The sequence below is a fragment of the Aptenodytes patagonicus genome, chromosome 5 (assembly GCF_965638725.1).
Source record: "Aptenodytes patagonicus chromosome 5, bAptPat1.pri.cur, whole genome shotgun sequence".
NCBI lineage: Eukaryota > Metazoa > Chordata > Aves > Sphenisciformes > Spheniscidae > Aptenodytes > Aptenodytes patagonicus.
Genome location: NC_134953.1, coordinates 19,796,296 through 19,817,080, shown reverse-complemented (window position 1 = coordinate 19,817,080; position 20,785 = coordinate 19,796,296). Strand labels below are relative to the sequence as shown.

The window sequence follows — 20,785 nt, the reverse complement described above, 5'->3', positions numbered from 1 at the left end:
CAGTTGTATTTGCTGACCTACAAAAATCATAGGATCATAGAATCATTAAGGTTGGAAAAGACCTCTAAGATCATCGAGTCCAACCATCGACCCAACACCACCATGCCCACTAAACCATGTCCCTAAGCGCCGCATCTACACGTCTTTTAAATACCTCCAGGGATGGGGACTCCACCACTTCCCTGGGCAGCCTCTTCCAATGTTTAACCACTCTTTCAGTAAAGACATTTTTCCTCACGCCCAATCTAAACCTCCCCTGGCGCAACTTGAGACCTCTCCCCACAAATTCCAGTGTCTCACACCATCACAAGTACAACCACAATAAAGTAGCTTCCTTTCATAGGAGAAAAACGATCACCTCCACTCAACTTGGTGGGAAAAACAAAAATCCAAACCACAACTGACACGTATCTCTTGTGACCAAGAAGAGATGTGGCATTCACGGGAGGGGGGGGGACGGGGGGGGGGACACACGACACGACTGAGAGAGAGAGAGAGTCTTTTCCTTTAAGCTGGCTGCTTCGAGGTTGGCTGCTTCAGTAGCAATGGAGGCCTTTTCTGTGATTTTTTAGGCCCCAGAAGCATGGATTTGCTTATTAGAGCAATGCCTGTGTTCCTGCATTCAAATGTTGACTAGCATTTCCTCTGTCTAAACTCTTATCAGCCTGATATAGGAACAGCTTCCAATGTAACTTTTAATTCTCCTCTCTCCCTCTCTTGCTCCCTTTTTTAATTACATTCCGGATGTTTTCTTATTGATTTGCTTGTCTTTGTATGTAGATGCAGGGATTAGAAATTTCTCTTATATGACAATTCAGTTTTCCATTAAAAGAAGCCTCTCATGCTATAACCCAGGGGGAGCTGAGAAGCAGCTTTTGATGCGTGAAGCAGACGGAGGCAAGATGATATTTAGAGATTGCATTGCACTCTGCTTTATCTTAGCATCCTTTGAAGCACTGCCATATGATTCATTGCTCTCTGCCACAAAAGCCACTCCTCTCTTGTGGAAGAAACTGTGTTTGCCAAGCGTTCAGAATAGATACCATGCAGCACCACTGCTCAGATGGGCAGGACTCCTGGTTAGCAGAAAGGATGTATCGTATTCCCAGAAAACAGGAAAAAAAAAAACCACAACTGGAAATGTCCAGACCTCCTTCTGATAATTACGTGATAGTTGCATTCAGTTTGTGACCCACCAGTTCTGGGGGATCAAAGATGGCTTTGAAGGAGTCTACAAAAAGTAACTAAGGAAAGCAAACCTATTGCCAGAAGTCTTAAATTCACTCTGCAAAGACAGATCCTCCTTTTGAAATTTTCAGGGTCTCAAAAATTAAAAGAAAATATTGAAAAGTACCGATTTAAATAATGCAAAGATTCAGAAGCCTTAATGTGCAAATAGAACAGAAAATCCTCAGAAAAGGAGTCTTTCTCTTGGCTTATTGCTTCCACTTAGTATCTATTTGCATTTCTACAACGTCCTTTCCAAAGAAACTCATAGCTGTTCTCCAAGACTCCACACTCCCCTCTGAAGTACAACATGGCTTAATCCTGAATTTTCCAGGTGGGAAACTAAGGTTTAGAGCCCAGGAGCTCTACCTTCTAACTCTTACCCTGAGCTTTCCTCCCAGACCTTGGAAAAGAACTCAGGAGGTTCTGACTTCTCAACCTCTCTGAGTCTCTAGGCCCCACACTGACCCCTGTTTCACTGCAGAAAAGATACAGAAGTGTCCCAGAACACACTGAAACACACTCACAAATCCGTGTGTTTCCCCAGCTGACCAAGTACTAGATGCATTCAGTTGTACTGACACACTACGTTTCCATCACTCTGGGAAAACTCCAAAAGGGATGCTGCTATTACCTTTCTGCAGAGCTCAGGTGATGCTGTGAGTTCAGTATTAGGACAGGATTTGCCTGCTTGTTACATTATTTATGCAGAGCAGATTGCCTGGCAATTACGTTTAAAGTACAATCACAGTGCCATTTGTACTTCTTAGGTAGAGGCGAAAGTTTTTTAAGGCTTTAATACCTTGAAAAGTACCAGGGTAAGTGGAAATGACTGTGTTCTCTCTTATTAGCTGCACAGTTATTTATACTTTTGCAGATTACCTTGGTACAGTGCAATTAGGCTTTGGAAGTACTGTGCAAATTGAGAAATTTCAAGAGCTCTACTGAACAATTAACCCTTAAATACATTAACAGGAATAAACCTGCAGCACATGCCCAAAATCTGCTCCAAACGGGGGCTTTTAAATTAGCTAGGAAGAAAGAAGTACGAGAGACCATCTGCCAAGAAGCTGCTTGCACCCAGAGCAGTGGCTACTATGCATTGACAGTTCCACCAACTACACTTTCAGCAGGTTGCGCAATAGCTGCAATACACCAGGTAAATTTGACACAAGGCACTTGGTCTCCCCCAACCCCTGGCTGCCTCTTTCTTTTCTTTTTTTATCCTTAGGGTAGAAGACACCTAATAACAATTCTGTTAAAGGCATACCCTTTCCAAACCACAGGCAGGATGTTAGGAGGAAGAGCAATCCCCAGCAGGTAGAAGCTGTTGCTGATTTCAGACATCAAGGAACTGGCCTGCTTATAGGGGTGGGTTTGGGGGTTTGGGGGGGTGGGGAAGGGGATTTCTTTTTTTTTAAACAGACACATAAACTTACAAACACACACTATGTCCAGCAGTGTGCTTCCCCAGGCCAGGACACTCCATCTCCCACTAGGAGAGTCAGACTAGGAGCATGGCAGGTACATAGAATCATAGAATCATTGAGGTTGGAAAAGACCTCTAAGATCATCGAGTCCAACCATCGACCCAACACCACCATGCCCACTAAACCATGTCCCTAAGTGCCTCATCTACTCGTCTTTTAAATACGTCCAGGGATGGTGACTCAACCACTTCCCTGGGCAGCCTGTTCCAATGTTTAACCACTCTTTCAGTAAAGAAATTTTTCCTCACATCCAATCTAAACCTCCCCTGGCGCAACTTGAGGCCATTACATCACACATCTGAGTCTATCCGTAGCGGAGAAGACACCAGCACCTCACTGTGGTATCTCTACTCCTTTAGTGGCTACTGTCCTTACAGCCCAAAGCAACACAGATTCACTGCCAAGATGACCATCCCAGCTCACAGGGCTGAGGAACGTGGCTAAGATCAGCTAAGATCGTATTATGCACTGTGTTGTACACCATCTTGGACACTGTTCCAGCAAGCATGTACCATTTACAGAGACTGCCCTCATTGCCAGCCTCACAACAGAGACTCTGAGGAATGAAGAGACTTGTCTAAGGACACTCAAAGGCAAGAACAAAACCAAGCTCCTCTGTGTGCCAGGGAAATGCCCATACATCAAGAAACCCTCTTGTTTGCAGACCCCACTTCATTAAAGCAATGTGTTCTTAATCATGTGTCCCTTTCCCAAAAAAGCAACCCCAGTTATCTCAGACTCCCTCCCGTCTCCTCCCCTTGCTCAGCCTCCAGTTTTACAAGAGACACAATGCAACCCCTCCATGCCAGTTGCTGTGACTTCTATAATCCACTTACCTCCACAGTGAGCTCTCCGTAACACTCCCCAAGTTGAAGTCGTAGAGCTTTGTCAGAATGAGAATCACCTAGGGAGGGGAAAGGGAGGGAAGAAGAGAAAGGGAAAAGAAAGAGAAAAAAAAAAAAGAGTTTTCCTTTAGACTGTGTAACAATACACAAGGCATCTGAAATCACCCAAAGGAGAGCTTAGCATTTATCCATTAAAGTTGCAGTATTATAGGATTAAGTAAGTTTAAAAAAAAAGCAAATCATTAGCTTAATGCATCCTGTAACGAGTAACATTTATTTTAATCTCAAAATATTTTGCATTTGAAATAAGATGTGCCAACAGGAATTAATTGAACATTGTGAGCTGCCCTCTCTACAACTATGGTTATTCAAGGTCAGGGGTGGAATCAGATGCGCCCTTGTTAACTCAACAGCCCACTCAGAAATTAGTCGACTTTTCCTGTTTCTCAAGGTGCTACCACAAATTGGTGAGTCTCCATGGAAAGAATTGGCAAGTTTGTTTATGAAGATCCCCATCCAGCAAAACAGTCCATCTTGCCCAGAATGAGCTTTGTTCTTCTCTATATGCTGTCACTGACTCCAGGAACATGGGAATTTCCACGTTATCACCTTTCTGCAGCGGTAAAATAGAGGGACACAGAGCATGACATTCAGCTTAGACACTGAGCAAGACGAACTTCAGCTGTATCTATAGTGCTCAAGGAGAGTCAGAGCCTTCAGGACCCACTGACTAACTTTCTGGTGAGCCACGAACACTCCTGAGTCATGTCGTTGCAAAACTGAGGTAGGAGGAGAGGGGAGTTAAGCAGTACATGGGGGACCACAGGGGAATATAACTTCCCTCCGATATCCTTGGTGCTCTGACCTCAGATTTCACAGGTGAATGCAATCCTCCTAGTACTGGCTACACTGCCCAATGCCCTTCTTCCCCAGAAAGGCAGCTATGCACTCCAATAACCTGTGAGCCTCTGTGCAACCTCCCAGGCTCAGATGGGATGGAAACTTCTGCAGAAAGAATAGAGGTTCCTCAGTGGAAGTTAAGACCATTTGAGCATCTGCTCCTTGCTTTTTTTAGCATAACTAATGTCACCCAGTTCACTCCCTCAGATTCTACAGGACCAGCCTCAGGAAGAACTCTGGGGCATCTCTTCATTTTGGTTTTGCTTCATTTTAACATTTCAGCATTGTTTCCTCCTTGCAGGATTCAAGAACAGGCTAGTTCCCCTTGCATCTGCTTGGGCTGTGAAAGCATCTAGGGAAATTTTTAGTAAATACTTGAGGGGTTTTGTTTTGTTTCGTTAATAGGTACTTCACAGTTCGGCTGAAAGATGGGTCCAAATGAGAGATGTGACCCAAAGGGTTGGGTTCATTAATGTTTACCTATGCAACAACGATCTTTTCTACTACAAAAGCCACATCCCCCTCCCTCTTCCTCCTCCCACAGCAGTGGGACCCGCCACACCTTTCATTTGGGTTTCCCAGCTGAAAGGCTGCTGGGTGAGGAGTTTAAAGCTTTGCAGAAAAATGCCAAAGGATTAATCAATATCACAATGGCTGCAGCAGTTGGTTACTGTCAGCATAATACTGGGAAGAGTCCTGTTCAAATTGTAAGGGACCTTGGTACATGACTATGCAGTCAGTGCCCAACTTAATGGCTTTAGAATAGATGCTCTGAGCATCCCTCTCTCTACCGGATTCACTTTCCCCATCCCTGATTGCATTTTGTCCCTTTATTTCCCCACGCAGAGACCTTTAGGAGGAAAATAAAAGCCAAGCTGCTTCCAGCAGGGTGTGAAAAGAAACCTGCCAGGCAGATTTGAGTCAACATATGCGAGCCCATGTCAGCCTAAATCGATGCTGTGCAGTGGGGAAATAAGGACAATATCCTTTTTATCGCAACTTAAACCCTGCACACGCTTTCCCATACAAAGGGGGATAAGCCAGCTGCGAGTTACAGCAACCAAGGTTTGTATACCTCCTCCCCTTACACCAACTGAGGGAAGCAGTACAGGCTGCTCCCAGCTAAAACCTGATGAGAGTGACATTTTTAGGATGTTCCCTATATTCCCACAGGGGCTCAGACAGGACCCCTCTTAAGAGTCTCTAGGAAGCCATGCACCACAGCACAAGCCCTGCCCTGCCAGAAATGACACCCTTTTTAGTGCTCACAACTATGGCAAGGTTTCACAAAGTTAGCTTTCCAGTTTCAGAGCCTAATCACATTGAAGACAGCAGGATGACTTCCACTGAGTTCAGTGGATCCTGGATCCAGCCCTAAACATATTAAATAAAATCTCCATGTCCTGGTCAAATTTCAACAGAATAATTCTACCTTAAGTTGCAATTACAACTGAAGGCAGCATCCATATTCTCCCAGCTCTTCGTGTGCCTCTCCCCAGATCTCCTATGCCCTATATATTTGAAGATGTCACTTATCTATTAAAAACTCTGCAAACTGCAGGATAACACCAGCTTTACAGGAGTGGGTTGAATCCTACTCAGCTCCTGGGTACAAATCCAAAGTAAAAGCACGTTGTTTAGTACAGCTTTTCTGGATTTTTGCCCAGGATGAATAACAAAAATCCAGCTCTGCCTGCAGTTAATGCATGGAAAGCAAAAGCATGAGCATCCCTTTGTAGTTAAATCTCACAAAGGGTCCCAGGAAATAGCAGGAGTTGCCTGAGGCAGTGGTAATACACAGTACATTCACCTACAGCAAGCTGTCCATAAAATCACTCGCCAGGTATGCCCGGGCCAGGCAACGCTCTTGCACCACAACCCCAGGTGGCCTCCACCCTGTCCCCACTTGTTTTTGAGACAAGACACTTCAGATTCAATAAAGGTAACTCTTGCAATGGTTTCGAGTTTGAAAACCAGAGGATTGGAGAGGCTGAACACACAAACTTCCCAAGAAAAACTGTGAAAGCACATTCCCCCACAACGCTGCCCCATGAGACCACGGAGCAAATATAACTACTAAGGAAGTGTCACATGCAGTTAAGACACAAATCAAAGCCTGAAAGGCACAGCTGGTTCCCGAGTTGTTTTCACGGGGTGCTTTTGACACAGCATTGCAGAGGAAACTTCAAAGCGTTTCAAGAGGCTATTCCGAGGCCTCCACTTCATGTTGCCCCAACCGTGCTAAGAAGAAACTCAAAGCAGGGATATCAGGGGCAGATGTGGGCAAGTACCAGATTTTCTGAGACATTCTGTTATTTGAATGCTTTCGTTGAAAAAGAATGGAACGAAACATAAGGAAAATTGGACACATTTTCGAAAATTGAATTCTGACAGGAAAAAAAACAAAAAAGAAAAACCCCTCATTGATTCAAGCTGAGACATTTGATTCTGATTTCTACTTTGTAGTTGAAGAAGCTTAGCTTCTTTTTGTCGAGACTAACAAACAACCGTGGCTTTTCTGTGCCAGAGTAATTTTGCATGAAAATCTTGCTAGTTTTCATTTTAAAAGCTGAATTCAATTAAAAATTGGGGATTTCACATTTAATGTACATTTCAAAACAAAAATAAACATTTTCTTGCCCTGAACTGAGGGAAATCTAGAATTGCCACCCCGTAGAAAATGCCCACTCTTCAACCTAAATTAAGTTGAAAACATTTTGCTCTGAGGAAAAGAAATAAAAACAAAAAAAGTTCCAAGTGATATTGATTCAGAAACAGCAAAAACTTACACTTAGGCATTCTTTAATCAAAATAAAGAAAACACCCTTCTAGTGCCAAATTAAACTGTTTCTGTTCATCAAACTAATCTCGCCAAAATTAATTTCAAGTCAGCTCAATGCTGAACTGCATTCTTCTCCAGGGTCAGACTGCTTACTCCAAGGAACACAGCTCAGATGTGAAATTTCCCCCCGTCTCCTATGGGCCAGGCTCCACACAGCCACACTGCGCTTCCCAAGACACCCCAGGGGCAGGTGTCTCTCAGGGCACCAAGCAGCTCAGCTGGTTGAGAATGAAAAAAGGGAGAACCAGCCTGCAGAACAGAGTGGGGAAATAGGCCAGGCTGAATTACAACTCCCTTAAGGCAATAAAAACCCTCTGGAAAATGGAATTTCAAGCTGAGCTTACATGAAACTAAATGACCTGAAAAATTCAATAAACTGTTTTGGTTTTCTAGACAGAAGTGGGGATGGAGAAAGGATAATAAAAAAAATATATATTTTCTTTGGAAACAAGTGATGTTCCAGTCCTGCAAGAATTTCCTTAAGCACTTTATTTTACACACATGCCTCCCCACAGTCTGTATGGTTTTGTTTTGCAGAAACTACACTGTCTACTGAATACCCTGCTATAAGGCTTGCATGACAGAAATGTCAACTCCTGTCAACTATTTATCTTCAATGGCTTATACTACAATACAGATTAAGAGTCTCTGGCACTGAGAAATCCCTCTGTCTCACTGCGTAGTATACTGAACCACTAAATCCAGTTTTAATATGAGGGACCACTTCTCTAAAATAAGGCCAGCAGGTCTCCAAGACTGCCCAATCCAGCAGCCTTGAGTCTTGACACAACTTGGCTGGCATGAAAGCAGAAAAAATATAACCAGAAACACTAGCCCAGGTTTCATTCCATGTTGAAAACACAACCCTGAAGGGATCCCTGAAGGGATCCCTATTGTTCAGACAAGTATTAGGAATCTCTGAGCCCATAAATCACAGAAGTGCTCAGAAGCTCTTCAGAGTATTTGGTGGTCTAACAATTTTCATGCCCATAAGATTTTACTATGAAGGAAAATTATTTCCATTCATTAAACCCTCCTCCAGATCTTGCCAATTCTAAACTGGCAAAGTGTTTTGCATATACCCCACAGTGGAATATATAACCCTGTTTCCCACAAATTAGAGTGTAAAGGCATTGCAGTTACTTCAGCAGGTTGACAATGAACTTCAGAACACCCAAAAAGTGCCACATCAAAGGCAGTCATGTTCCTGTATCAGGCGATGCTTGTATTAGAGACAGGAGAGGGAAGAGCACAGCAATTGGAGAGAATAGGTGGTCAGTTCAGGTAGACATCTGAAAGGCCAGTACTGATCCACTTCATGAGATTCATCTCCTCTCTAAGTGATCCTGCTATATCAGCACAGAGATTAACACAGCTCATCAGTAGCCCTGTCCACGTATTTGCAGAGTGTAATTAATAACGAGCAAAGGGATGAACACTGGGCAGCGCACAGCACAACAAAGAGATCGCAGACACATTTACATGTGAAAAATGAGAGCTCTCCACCCGCTTGCTCTGGCATGCTGGGGTCTCCATTTTCTGCCTACAGACTGTTCCTGCCTACTTCCATGCTGTTTGCAACCTTTTCTTCCCCCCACACCAGCCACAGGGAGCTTGTCTGCCATCTTCATCTGCCTTTCCCCAATTCATATGAGAGCAACAGCACCCAACAAGTAAATTTAAGATGTGAACAACACAGGCTACTGGGAGCCAGTATCAGTAAATTGCTCACATAGAATCATAGAATCATAGAATCATTAAGGTTGGAAGAGACCTCTAAGATCATCGAGTCCAACCGACAACCCAACACCACCATGCCCACTAAAACCATGTCCCTAAGCGCCTCATCTACACGTCTTTTAAATACTTCCAGGGATGGGGACTCAACCACTTCCCTGGGCAGCCTGTTCCAATGTTTAACCACTCTTTCAGTAAAGACATTTTTCCTCACGTCCAATCTAAACCTCCCCTGGCACAACTTGAGGCCATTCAAAGCAACTTCAGCCTCACAGCTGAAGGCAAATTGGCTTAAAATGATCTGGGACCTAAAAAGCCAGCAGTGCTGCTCTATGAAGGTCCCTAGCTGTTTCTTTCTTTTTATTTTGTCTTGGTTTTTTGGTGGTGGTGGTGGGGTTTTTTAAGACACAAAATTAATAATTAAAGATGAACTGATCAACAAACTCATGGGAGTTATTCAGAGTGACGAATTTGCTAGGTAAGGTGGTCTTTCATATAATCTCTGCATTCAAAGCTAACTAGGGCAAAAGCCACCAATATCAGCCTAATTTTTCCCACATAAATGCTCAGAAGATGGGAAAAGGATCATTTACATGCCCAACATACATTTGTGCTTAAGTGTGTGGAGGGTTGACCCCAGCCAGCAACTAAGCACCCACCCAGACACTCGCTCTCTCCCCACCCCAGGGGGATGGGGGAGAGAACCAGAAGAGCAAAAGTGAGAAAAACTTGTCATTCCAGATAAAGTTTAATAAGTGAAAGAAAGATTAAAAAAAAAAAGTTATATAAAGGCAGTTACTGAAAGATGGCTACTTTGGAAAGACTATTCCACAGTTATTATTGCTAAGCATGATGATATAAGTGACGGAATACCTCTTCAGCTAATTTGGGTCAGCTGTTCTAGCTGTGCCCCCTCCCAAGCTCTTGACTGCCCCTAGCCTACTGCTATGACAGGTAGAGTGAGAAGCAGAAAAAACCTTGACACTGTGCAAGCACTGTTCAGCTCTACTTAAAACACTGGTGTGTTACTGACACTGGTTTAGCTGAAAATTCAAAACACAGCATGACACAGGCTGCTATGAAGAAAATTAATTCCACTCCAGTACAAGTATTTTCCTAGATCAAGGTACAATGGTTCTCAAAACCAGTCACTACATAGCCCTGGTCCCACCAAAATCACTTCACACAAATACACCCTTAAAAATGTATGCATGCGTGTGTGTGATCACAGTACACAACATCACCATCCTCATTTACTCTGGAGGTCTAAGTGCAGTTGCCAATACCCAAGAGTGCCATCTCCAGTTGTGAGAAGCATACAGCATTATTACAAAGCTCCCAGGTGAGGAATTTACATTCCACGGGTGTTAACAGATTCTGCAAGCATCACCACTGTTAAACAAAGCAAGCAACGTCATCTTTGTTTTACTGATGAGGAACCGGAGGCAGAGAGAGATTAAGTGTTTCTCTACATGGGAACACTCAGGAAGAAGAATCCAAATCAACTTTTAAGAGTTTGGTTCAATTCACTTTGCAAACACATCAAAAAAATCAAATTAAAGACCACTTTATTCTGAAAGAGTCTCCATCCAGGAATTTAACATAGCTGAAATAATCTACTTCAACATATTTAGTTAATTTAAACTAAGAAGCATCGCCTGGAAGATAAAGCACCAATCCAAGTTCACCCGCAGTAACAGAACGATTAGCAAAAAAAGGAACACATACACCTTAAATACCAATCTACCTTCTTTTCCCCTGCCTGGTGAGTGTAGCTGCAGAAAACGTATCTCCAGATACTAGCAGTTAAGGAATAGCACAATCCTAAGACACAAGAAGAAAACAACAGAGGTACTAATAACAAACACGGGCCAAATCCTGCCCGCTGGAAATCAGAGCAACACTTTTGCAGAGTGATGCCAACTTAAGCGACAGCAGCAAAGGACTTCCCCCCCCCCCCCCCCCCCCAAATCTCTAGAGAGATAAAAACAATCTGTGGGTGGCTTCAAGCAGGCAAAAGAACCCTCTGAAATTGAAAGAGAGAAGTCCCAAGATCACACACAAAAGCAAAACATGTTCCAGTGAACTTGTGATCTCCAAACAGCTGAGCCTGTCAAATTTGTCCTCAAAACAAGAACCAGTAACTAAAAGGAAGATATTCTCCTTTAATCCTCCTTTGCCTGTGTTGCTTTTCACTTTCCAGTATGAAAACTGCCACAGTATACTCTTTCTGTCCCCTGCCCTCCTCCCTTTCAATGTAAATCAGGTAGCAGAATAAGCAGGAGCCAGAGCGGGAGAAGTCTTCCCATGGAATCCCCTGGGATGCTGGAGGCAGATCACATTACCTTCACAAAAAAGCCCTCGGGATGTAAGCAGCAGTTTGAAATTCCCATTTACAGGGCTTGCAGTGAATGAACAGACTCTGAGGGGGAAAAAAACAAAACCACCACAGTGCTTTGCAGAAAGAGCCAGCTCTGGAAAGCCCAACTCCCTCCTCCCATGCCGTTACCAGCAGGAGCAGGGCAGAATTCTAGTATGTTGGTTCTCTGCTTTGGCAATTCAAGGGCAAGCCCAGCCTGCCAGAGAAAAAGCACCCATTGGCATCAACACTGAGACAGACACCTCTTCCAGTGTCATGGATTTACTTTTCTGGGCTCACACAAATCTAGAAAGGATTTTGAATAGAACCTGACAGGTTGTATCATGCTTTTGGTTTTAAAACCTCGCATTTTGGTGCAGGGACTGTAATTTAGGATATGTTCAGAGGTGCCTTGCACATAGAAGTCCACGCCATGGTTGTGAATGCAGCTGAATAACATCACCACCAAAGCAATGACTAATGCCTCCGGGACTCAGAAGAGGAATCTGACTATAATGTTTTACAATAACATGGGAAAAGAAGTCAGATTCTCCTCCTCCCAAACCACAGATTCCAATTATCACGCAAATGAGAGGTATTCATAGCAGCTAGCTGTATAGCGTCTGCAAGTCAGTCACATTGCTCTTCCATCTCCACTACACATTAAAAATTGGACAATACCTCTCACGTAACATTTTTTCCAAGGAAATGGACAAAAAAAACAAAACCAACATTGGTAAATCCTGCCTCAGTTTCAGCAGATATACCTCCTGCATACCTACATGCTTACTTTTAGTGTACACACACACAAAAAAAAAAAAATTACAACCACATTCTTAATACCTCCTTCCTAAAGAAATAAAAGAAAGGCCTCCAGCAAGGTTATCAGCCCCTATAAAGCAGCTGGATTCTGTCCCAGAGGCTGCAGTACAGCCCTAAATGTAGCTACCAGGTCAGATCATAAAGCCTTTGTCCTCTTGGGGGGGGGGGGGGGGGGGCAGGGAATCACTCCATAAAAGCTAAGTATTATTAGAATTATTAGCCACACAGCATCAGGAGAGAGTGTCTGGGAAAGGCGTGGTGAATTAGTCACCTTTTTAAGGACAGCAATAAAACACAGGAGACATTTAAGTAGAATTCCAGACCATTACAAATAAACACACTGGAGGGAGGGTGTGGACACATCAATACTATCAGCAGCTTGCCAATAGAAGTTTAATTTTATCTTTTCTTCCCTTCTCCGTCTACCTTTTAAAGCTGCTATGTGCTCATCCCTACCTAAGCTCAAGAAGAAAATGAAAAAAGGCCCCAGTTACTTTACTGGCTCCACCCTTGTTCCAACTATCTCCTGATACCATCTGCAAACCAGCAGATTTTGTGGAGCAAGTTAACTCTGTGGAGTCACATACTTGCTGAAGGGTCATTTAAAGCTTCTGACATGGGGAACTGAAAAGAAGGAATGACTTGAACTCCAAGTGTGGGTACACTACCTTCACAGGACAGTTCTCAATTTTAAAAAAAAAAAAAAAAAAAAAAAAGGTTGACAGAAGGTAAGACAGCACAGCCCTTTGAGATGTTATAAACTGCCAGGACAGGTGAGGGTTTTCCTTGAGGACTGAAGGCAAGACTGACTGGTTCCATACGGGAAACTAAACTATGTGAGAAATTTTCTGTCTAAGCCATTTCTGAAAGGAAGAGCGGCAAACTTTTTAGCAGGGCCTGTTGCGACAGGACAAGGGGGAATGGCTTTAAACTAAAGGGGGGTAGATTTAGACTAGATGTAAGGAAGAAATTTTTTACGCTGAGGGTGGTGAAACACTGGCACAGGTTGCCCAGAGAGGTGGTGGATGCCCCATCCCTGGAAACGTTCCAGGTCAGGTTGGCTGGGGCTCTGAGCAACCTGATCTAGTTGAAGATGTCCCGGCCCATGGCAGGGGGGTTGGACTAGATGACCTTTAGAGGTCCCTTCCAACCCAAACTAGTCTGTGATTCTATGAAAAAACCTCCCATAAAGCTGGTACGTCAAGAAAATTCAGGCTGCTTATTGTTCTTCCATCTCAGACTCCAGGCTCCACTCAGGAACTCTCACTTCTCTCACACACACACTCTCTCTCCCCCCCCTCCCCTCCCCCACATATGTACATATACATATATAAATATTACTGATCTTCCTCAGATTCCAATAAGCAACTCAAATAATTCACATTGAACTGAGCATGGACAAGAGATTCCCTCTCTCCCCAGGGACAGGAGATGGACTAGATAACCTGTTGAAGTCCTTTCCAGCCTCATGTCTATGACCCAAAGATTTACGTGTTCTGTGAAAATGCCTAACTGCTAGCTCAGGAGAACAGCAGCAGGGAATTAGGTGCCATGGCACAGAAACACATGCCTGTTGTGCAGAAAAAGGCAAAATGCACAAATTGTTCTGTTATGGTTACTGCAGGTACCAAAGTCCAATACTTAGATTTTCCCCCACATTTACTACCTGACCTTGAATGACTGTAACATCATTAGTATAAACCCATGATCTAATCATAATTCTTTAAATAGCCTAGGTAGAGTATTTACAAATATAATTAAATAGTAGGGAAAGTGAAATACGAGAATCATCACAGAAAGAATAAGATAAAAATATAAGTAATAGTTTAGAATATATGAGTAACTATCATAGGCAACCTGGGTCATTCAGGCTGAGCAGGACACATAGGATCAGAAAGCGCTGGAGCTAAGAGACAAGCAGGAGTCAGGGCTCTCCACAGACAAAAGGTCAGAAGAAATAGTTTGAGTACTAACAAGCCAATTAACATATTTTTTACATTATTATAGATTCAACAAAGATGAAATGATCCGATTATCTTGTATATTAAGGCAATAGAAACATGGTCTGTCCAATTGACTGCACTCTTCTGGCCTTGAACTTATGTTTATGCAGCAGTTCCTACCTGCAGATGCCCAAACCTACTTTGAAACTTAGTGGCCCAGCTGTGGTAAGGTCAAACACTGCCCTAGCAGCTCCTTTTCCTACTGGTATTCCTTTGAACTAATCTTTACTCTTGATTTTAATAATCTTTATTATATTTATTTTCATTTTTATTCTGTATTCGTCATGTGCATACATTTCATCATCACTATAGTGCCTGAACTCCTTGTGCCATAGCTACATAGTTTTTTCTTTATTATTATTCTTTGTGTTGTATCAGTAAGTAGTTAAGCAAAATTATTTTCATCTGTTGCTGTGAAAACACACTCTCTCTGGGCAATTTCCTTTCTTTGTTCCTGTGCAGAGCAGCTCCTTGCTCATGCCAAACACCCCTGGAGCCCTGATGTTGTCTCCTTTGAAGGGCCTAATCAAGCAGACTTTCATGAAATCTGGCTCACTAGGTATTTCCAGAAACTGGGCTGGGAATGATTCCTCTGTGTACATACACCACATTGAGCCAGCCAGATGTAACATCCTCCTTCATCTAAGCGCACTAAACCAACTTCTGTTCTTCCTACGGAGTCCAGAGGAACAGGTATGCTAACAGAAAACTGGCCTATGCAAGACACTAGCAATGGCTTCCATGATATGCAACAGAATGGAGGATAGAGAATTCCTAAGTTCATGATTCAGCTTCTCCCTTCTTTATGAGGCATCCAAACTTGCACACCATCCCCTCCAGAGAGCAGCCCTAAGCACCACGGGGCCAGACCTGTTTGGATTCTGCCTGATAACCCAAAGAACTATATGAGCCAGTTGCTGGACATTCACAGTAGGCAGGTGCCGTGGGGTTCAGCTCTGCCTCCAGCTGACATTTAACTATTTCAGAGTGCAGCTGCATCAGCAAGAAAGAATGAACGTGACCTGTATCACAATAGCCTGTAAATAGCCTCACCCAGAGATAAAGCGGCCTCCTAGCAAGCGGAACAGGAAACCATGAGCAGGCGCTGCACTGCCTGCCTAGCAGAAGGAACACACCGTGGTTTCTCCTCCTTCATGCTTGGCCATATAAAGACTTCAAAACTGTGAATTCAAAGGACTGATGGGATGCCTCCCTCCATGTCAGCTGAAAGAGCAGCCCCCTAAGATGCCCTACCATGGGAACCTACCTTAGGGATAAGGATTCCTCCAGGCAGCAAGAGGCTACAATAGCCACACTCCATGGACTTAGCTCTGGGATATACCCAGGACCTGAAAGGGAGAGTAAAGGCAGAAGAGGGACCTGAACCCCCAATTCAGAGCTCTGGTTTGTCACTCAAGCCAGATGACCCATCTTCCAAAGCAGCCAGTTACCAGTTCTGTGCCTGCCAAAGAAACAAAGCTTTGGAAGAAAGATACAGATAATAGAGAGTGAACATTTTTCCCCATCTGAGTATTTCCTAAAGACAGGTAAAATATATTTGCTTAAAATCTAACCCTGTAGGAAGGGAAAAAAAAAAAAAAAATTAAAGAACCACAACACAACTTTTTTTCCTCAAAAAAAAATTGCCCTCTGAAGGACTGGCACCAACTTCAGGGCAGGGGGGGAGCATGAAGGCATGTGTCACAATAAAATCATAACTTTTGGTGTCGGCCCAATATTGCAATTTTGGGGGGCAAATTAAGAAAAAAATCCATTCATCTGTTTTTGAGCTCTGTAAGAAAGAAAATATATTTTTTCCACTTTAGAAATACCTTGTGCTAATGTATACATGGGGAGATGTGGAACAGCACAGTTAATGCTGTCAAAGGCAATTTTTCTTACAGACTTAAGTGTTCCATTACTTAAAAAAAAAGAAGCTGAGAAAAATAGAGGAACTTGAATTCAAATCTCCTTTAATGCAACATTATGGCTGAGAATTTCAAAGCTGTAAATGTAGGAAACTCAGAAGTACAGATGCTACATCATGCACATGGATGGTATAAACGAAAAGAGGCAAATCACCACTGCAGAAATCCAAAGCACTATTGACTTTTTCAACCCTTTTAAGGTTGGCTGGGGCCCAGGGGCAGTTGGTCAGATGAAAATACCTACTCGCTCCATACCGCAACCCAAAGAAAACTTTCAGAAGGTTTGACCTTGTGAGATCACTCTCCTTCTCTTACCTAGGGACCTAAAAAATTCTTTGGTTGGACCCCAAGAATTCTTGCCCTCTAGCCGACAGAGAAATTGAAGCACAGTCTTCATTTCAAGCCACTGTCTATATCCTTTCTCATTAAGAATCATGGTTATGACAACTGGGACTGCTGACTGACATTTAAACTGGGACTGCTTTTAAGATCAGGATTTGGGAAGCTATAACGCAGGAGATAGACCCCTTTCACTCTTGCATGACAAAGGATAGATTTAAACAGAATGCTCAGTGCTTTGCTCTGCCAGCACCTGCATTGGCTCTCTTCACCCTCACAAGAACATCTGGGACCCAAAACCTGGAGGTAGAAAAGGGAGAAGAGACAGAGCCTCATTTTATGAAAATACTCTGTAGCTCTGCAGGGTCTCCAGATGACCTTCAGAGAATTTCATATACACGAGCTGTAGGTTGTCTTGCACGTTGCACTGAGATATCAAAAACTGTCCACCATTGCAGCAGAGCTCTAAACAACATGAATAGTCCCACTGACTATTCCTGCATTGGCATGTTCTCAGTTGAGCACCAGTAGTTTCTCAAAACTTTCAAAATTCCTTCTGCCCCTTGAGGAACATAACAGGGCATGGCTGTGCAGTGAGACAAAGGAAGAATGCAAATTGACTAAACAAGATCTGTAATGGCCATTATGCAAGGTCTGTGATAGCTTCTCCTCTTTACTATCTCAAGAACCCTGGATTTCCATTGGAATAATCTCTTCTCCTCTCCCTAACCAGTCACACCGCAAGGTCCTGTCTTCATGAACACCATGAAGTCACAGGAGCAGGACGCAGACACTCCCCACCCCCCTGTCACTCCTTGCCATATAGTCTCTCTAGCATCTGTTATGACTATGCAATAAAACCTAAGATTGGCACCTGCTCTGAAATGAAAACATGGGCTGGAAATGGGTCAGGCACACCAGCTTCTCCTGTTTTATTAGAGCCTAGACTAGAAAGGAGCCATAGTCTCTAGTTGTCTCTGGATGGCAATAAGGACAGAGAGAGGTGACAAGGCTTATCCGAAGGTGAAATTCAATCCCATTCTCGCATGACATATGAGCACAAAATCTTAAATAGGGCACTAGGGAATAAATTCACCAATTCCTCTTCAGGTAAAGCTAGGTCATCTCCACAAGTTCCAGTGTGAGTTCTCTCTCTGTGCTGTGATCCGTCAGTGAACAAACCTACCCCCCACTCCAAATTTCATGATATGATGGCTGCAAACCCATCATTAAGAATAATTCTAATAACCATAACAGCCTCCAAAACAGAGGACTATAACATAAGCTGGATCCAAAAGTCTCCTGTTCTGCCTTTGTGACTGTGCAGAAGTTCATCATGACAAGTACCTGCTCCAAAGGGGGAATAAAGTTCAAAGACAAACAGTAACATGCTTTTCATGAGTAAATCTTGAGCTGGTGAAGGATTAGAGCTCCAAATGTTACCAGAGGCTGAAGCGTGGTGTGGACCAGAGGACTGATTCAAGCTGATGGTGTCAGGGTGTCAACTCTGTACAGGTTCTTTGTCTTATCTGGCAAGATGCACAGGTAGGAAAAGGTGAGCAGCAAGTCTTTTAAGTAGCTGTGACAGGCTAAAGAACAAATCCAAAGGCCCATTTTGCCTTTGCTGTTTTACGACTGTCCTTTCACAAGGTTGATCATCTACAAACTACTTCTTATAAAGCACCTCCCAAAACAGAAACATTTCTCTGGGCCCTTTTACAGCAGGACCGACAGCAAGTGCTCCAAAGATAATCTTCAGCAAACCTAGTTATTGGAACAGTGTAACCTGTTGTAAATTCACATATACAACACAGCAGAATGAAGATACTCTCCACGCCAGTCTTTCAAAAGGCAATTGATACAGGTCTCTCCGGTAACTACACCAGCACAAGACTGATTCCAAGAGCTCCACAGATCCCCCATGAGACTACTGCAGCCAGAGCAGCTCTCATTAGAAAACTGATGCTACAACAAACAGGCATCAGAGGCTCAGCCTTGAACCAAGCTGTCAGAGCACCAGAGAGTCCTCCACTGCATCAAAGAGATCAGGTCATCTCTCATGGATTGTTGCATTTTGGTTTTCTTAAAGCCCTAGGTCTTGGAGGCCAGTGATGACTTAAAACAACAAAACCCCAACCTCAGTTCGTACTTTTCTGAATTCAGAGGGTGACTTTTAAAATACACTCAGAACTTCATTTTAAGTCTTTGACTTCTAATTCCCAAAACACTGCACATCTCACACTCTTTTCATACTCTTTTTTTTTTAACACACATGTAGAGACAACTGTCTAGCTATGTATCTGTTCTTAACCATAGATGCAGCTACATAATGGTTTTAAACTCCATTGCATTATTTTTTTCTCCCCCCAAGAAAGAAGACAGAAAATTGACTCGGTATGTTTTAGATGCCTCAAATTAGCAATGCTACAGTCAGAATGGCACAGAGCACTCTTGAACAGCTATTGCTAGTACTTGCAGGTGCCATGAGCTCTTCACATTCAAGAATACTGGATTTACATTCAAACATAAAGGAAAAATAAAACCAACTTGATTCACGCGCTCTTACATCAGGAGAACAAGGGGTATTTTTAGAGCAACGGCTTAGCATTCGCAGCACGTGTGGCATTCTTGATTAAACAAGAGATCTGCATGAACAGAATAAACCTGTAATTTTATTGGCCAAGCACGATGGAAACAATTTAGAATACACGGATTGCAATGTTAAGCAAACTGCAGCCCATGTATAACACCCATGAATTATAGCAGTTTGGCAATGAGCTAACCAGTTGCTTCTCACGGCCTTTAATAACAATCATCCACATCTTCACAGCACAATAGAAATTAGAGATGCAAGAGGCCTATTAGCTCATCCAGAAAATACAGGATTGTTCCCTATGGGATAATTGCTAATACTCTGTCCAAAGTAGATTTAAAGCTGTAAAGCAAGGTAGCCTCTTTAGGAAGATTACTCAGAGTGGCTGAGAACTCAGTTTCATAAAGCTTTTTCTAGACATTAAATTTAAATGTTTCCTCTCTTTAAAAAGGTTAAAGCTAGACCAAGGAGCCTGGTCGCCTTTGCATTCCCCTCTAGTCAGTCAAGAGAGGGGAGAGTTGGTCCCTTTTTGCTACAAAAGCAGCAGCATATAGAGACTGACCACCTTTGGCTAACAGCCTTCACAAACAGTTCTCCCCTCCACCCAGCTAGTACTTGTCAGCTCTTGTCCATAACAGTGCCCTCAGCACCACCTCTTTCCTTTGCGCCCTACACAGGTATGTAGGCTCATGCCTCCTTTTCCACCTCAGAAGTCCTTTGACGATATATGCATGGATGGATTTCACTCTAAATATTCATTCAGTACATCAGATCTTCCAACTCACTGAACACTCCCATCACGTGTCTGTGCACTACGTCCACTTCAGCCACACCTCAAATAGAGACATGCAGCAACACCGCCAGCGCAAGGACTGGCAGCTCCAGTGCAAGGGACAGGTACCTCATTGTGTCCTGTACTAGGGCAGGGGCTCTGGCACGAGGCTGCGTCTAGTTAAATGTCCTTGCTACAAACAGCGTCAGTCATGGCTCCAAATACCAAGCTGTATTTCCACGGCTCAGTAAATCTCCATGCACTGTATCAGCCCCTTGGAGAGTCTAGAATTAACAGAGAATTAATACATGTACAAGAAGAACTCAGATGTGCCTGGGAGGGAGGGAGGGAGGAAGGGGATTAGGAGATTTGCAGACATAGGAAACATAACAAGTATACCAAAATCCAGGCTAAATCCAAAGTCTTACAGGTGTCACAGTCCAGCACCCAACACAATGGCATCTTGCTTCATGCCCAGGAGAGCCGGTAATGCCATCATGAGAAATTTGTGTGTAAGAGGGGAAACAGCAACATTTAGCACTAATTAAAACTTCAACAGATCCAAAGTGATGAAACAAAAAGTCTTCAGCCTGTACATGTTAGGTCAATAAATATTATCATCTGCTTTTAAAAAAACAAGAAATGAGAAGGTGAAATGATTTTCCAAACGATGAGACAGAGCTGGAACTCAGGAGAAGGTGCCCCTTAACTCCAAGCATTCCATGAAAAGCCCTTTCAAACTGTAACAACAGTTACCAGCACATGGGTAATGACCCCAGTAACAGCTTTGAGAAGTTTTTCAAGCCAGGGACAAAGGAAAAGAGCATGTACAAATCAAGCTTCCTGGTTTTTGCATCTCTGACTATTTCCCTGAGAGAAGTTTCTTCTGAGCTTGCTTCTACCACTCTTCCAAAACTTCTAGTAAAAA

General features: G+C 43.2%; 1 protein-coding gene across 1 annotated transcript in view; it reads right to left on the bottom strand.

Moving 5' to 3' along the window:
• Positions 1-20,785, bottom strand: part of SORCS3 (sortilin related VPS10 domain containing receptor 3) — a 314,167-nt gene that overhangs the window by 207,511 nt on the left and 85,871 nt on the right. The window contains exon 2 of the mRNA XM_076338968.1: positions 3,554-3,621. Within this exon, the coding sequence (XP_076195083.1) occupies positions 3,554-3,621 (68 nt within the window). The remainder of the gene's footprint in view (positions 1-3,553; positions 3,622-20,785) is intronic.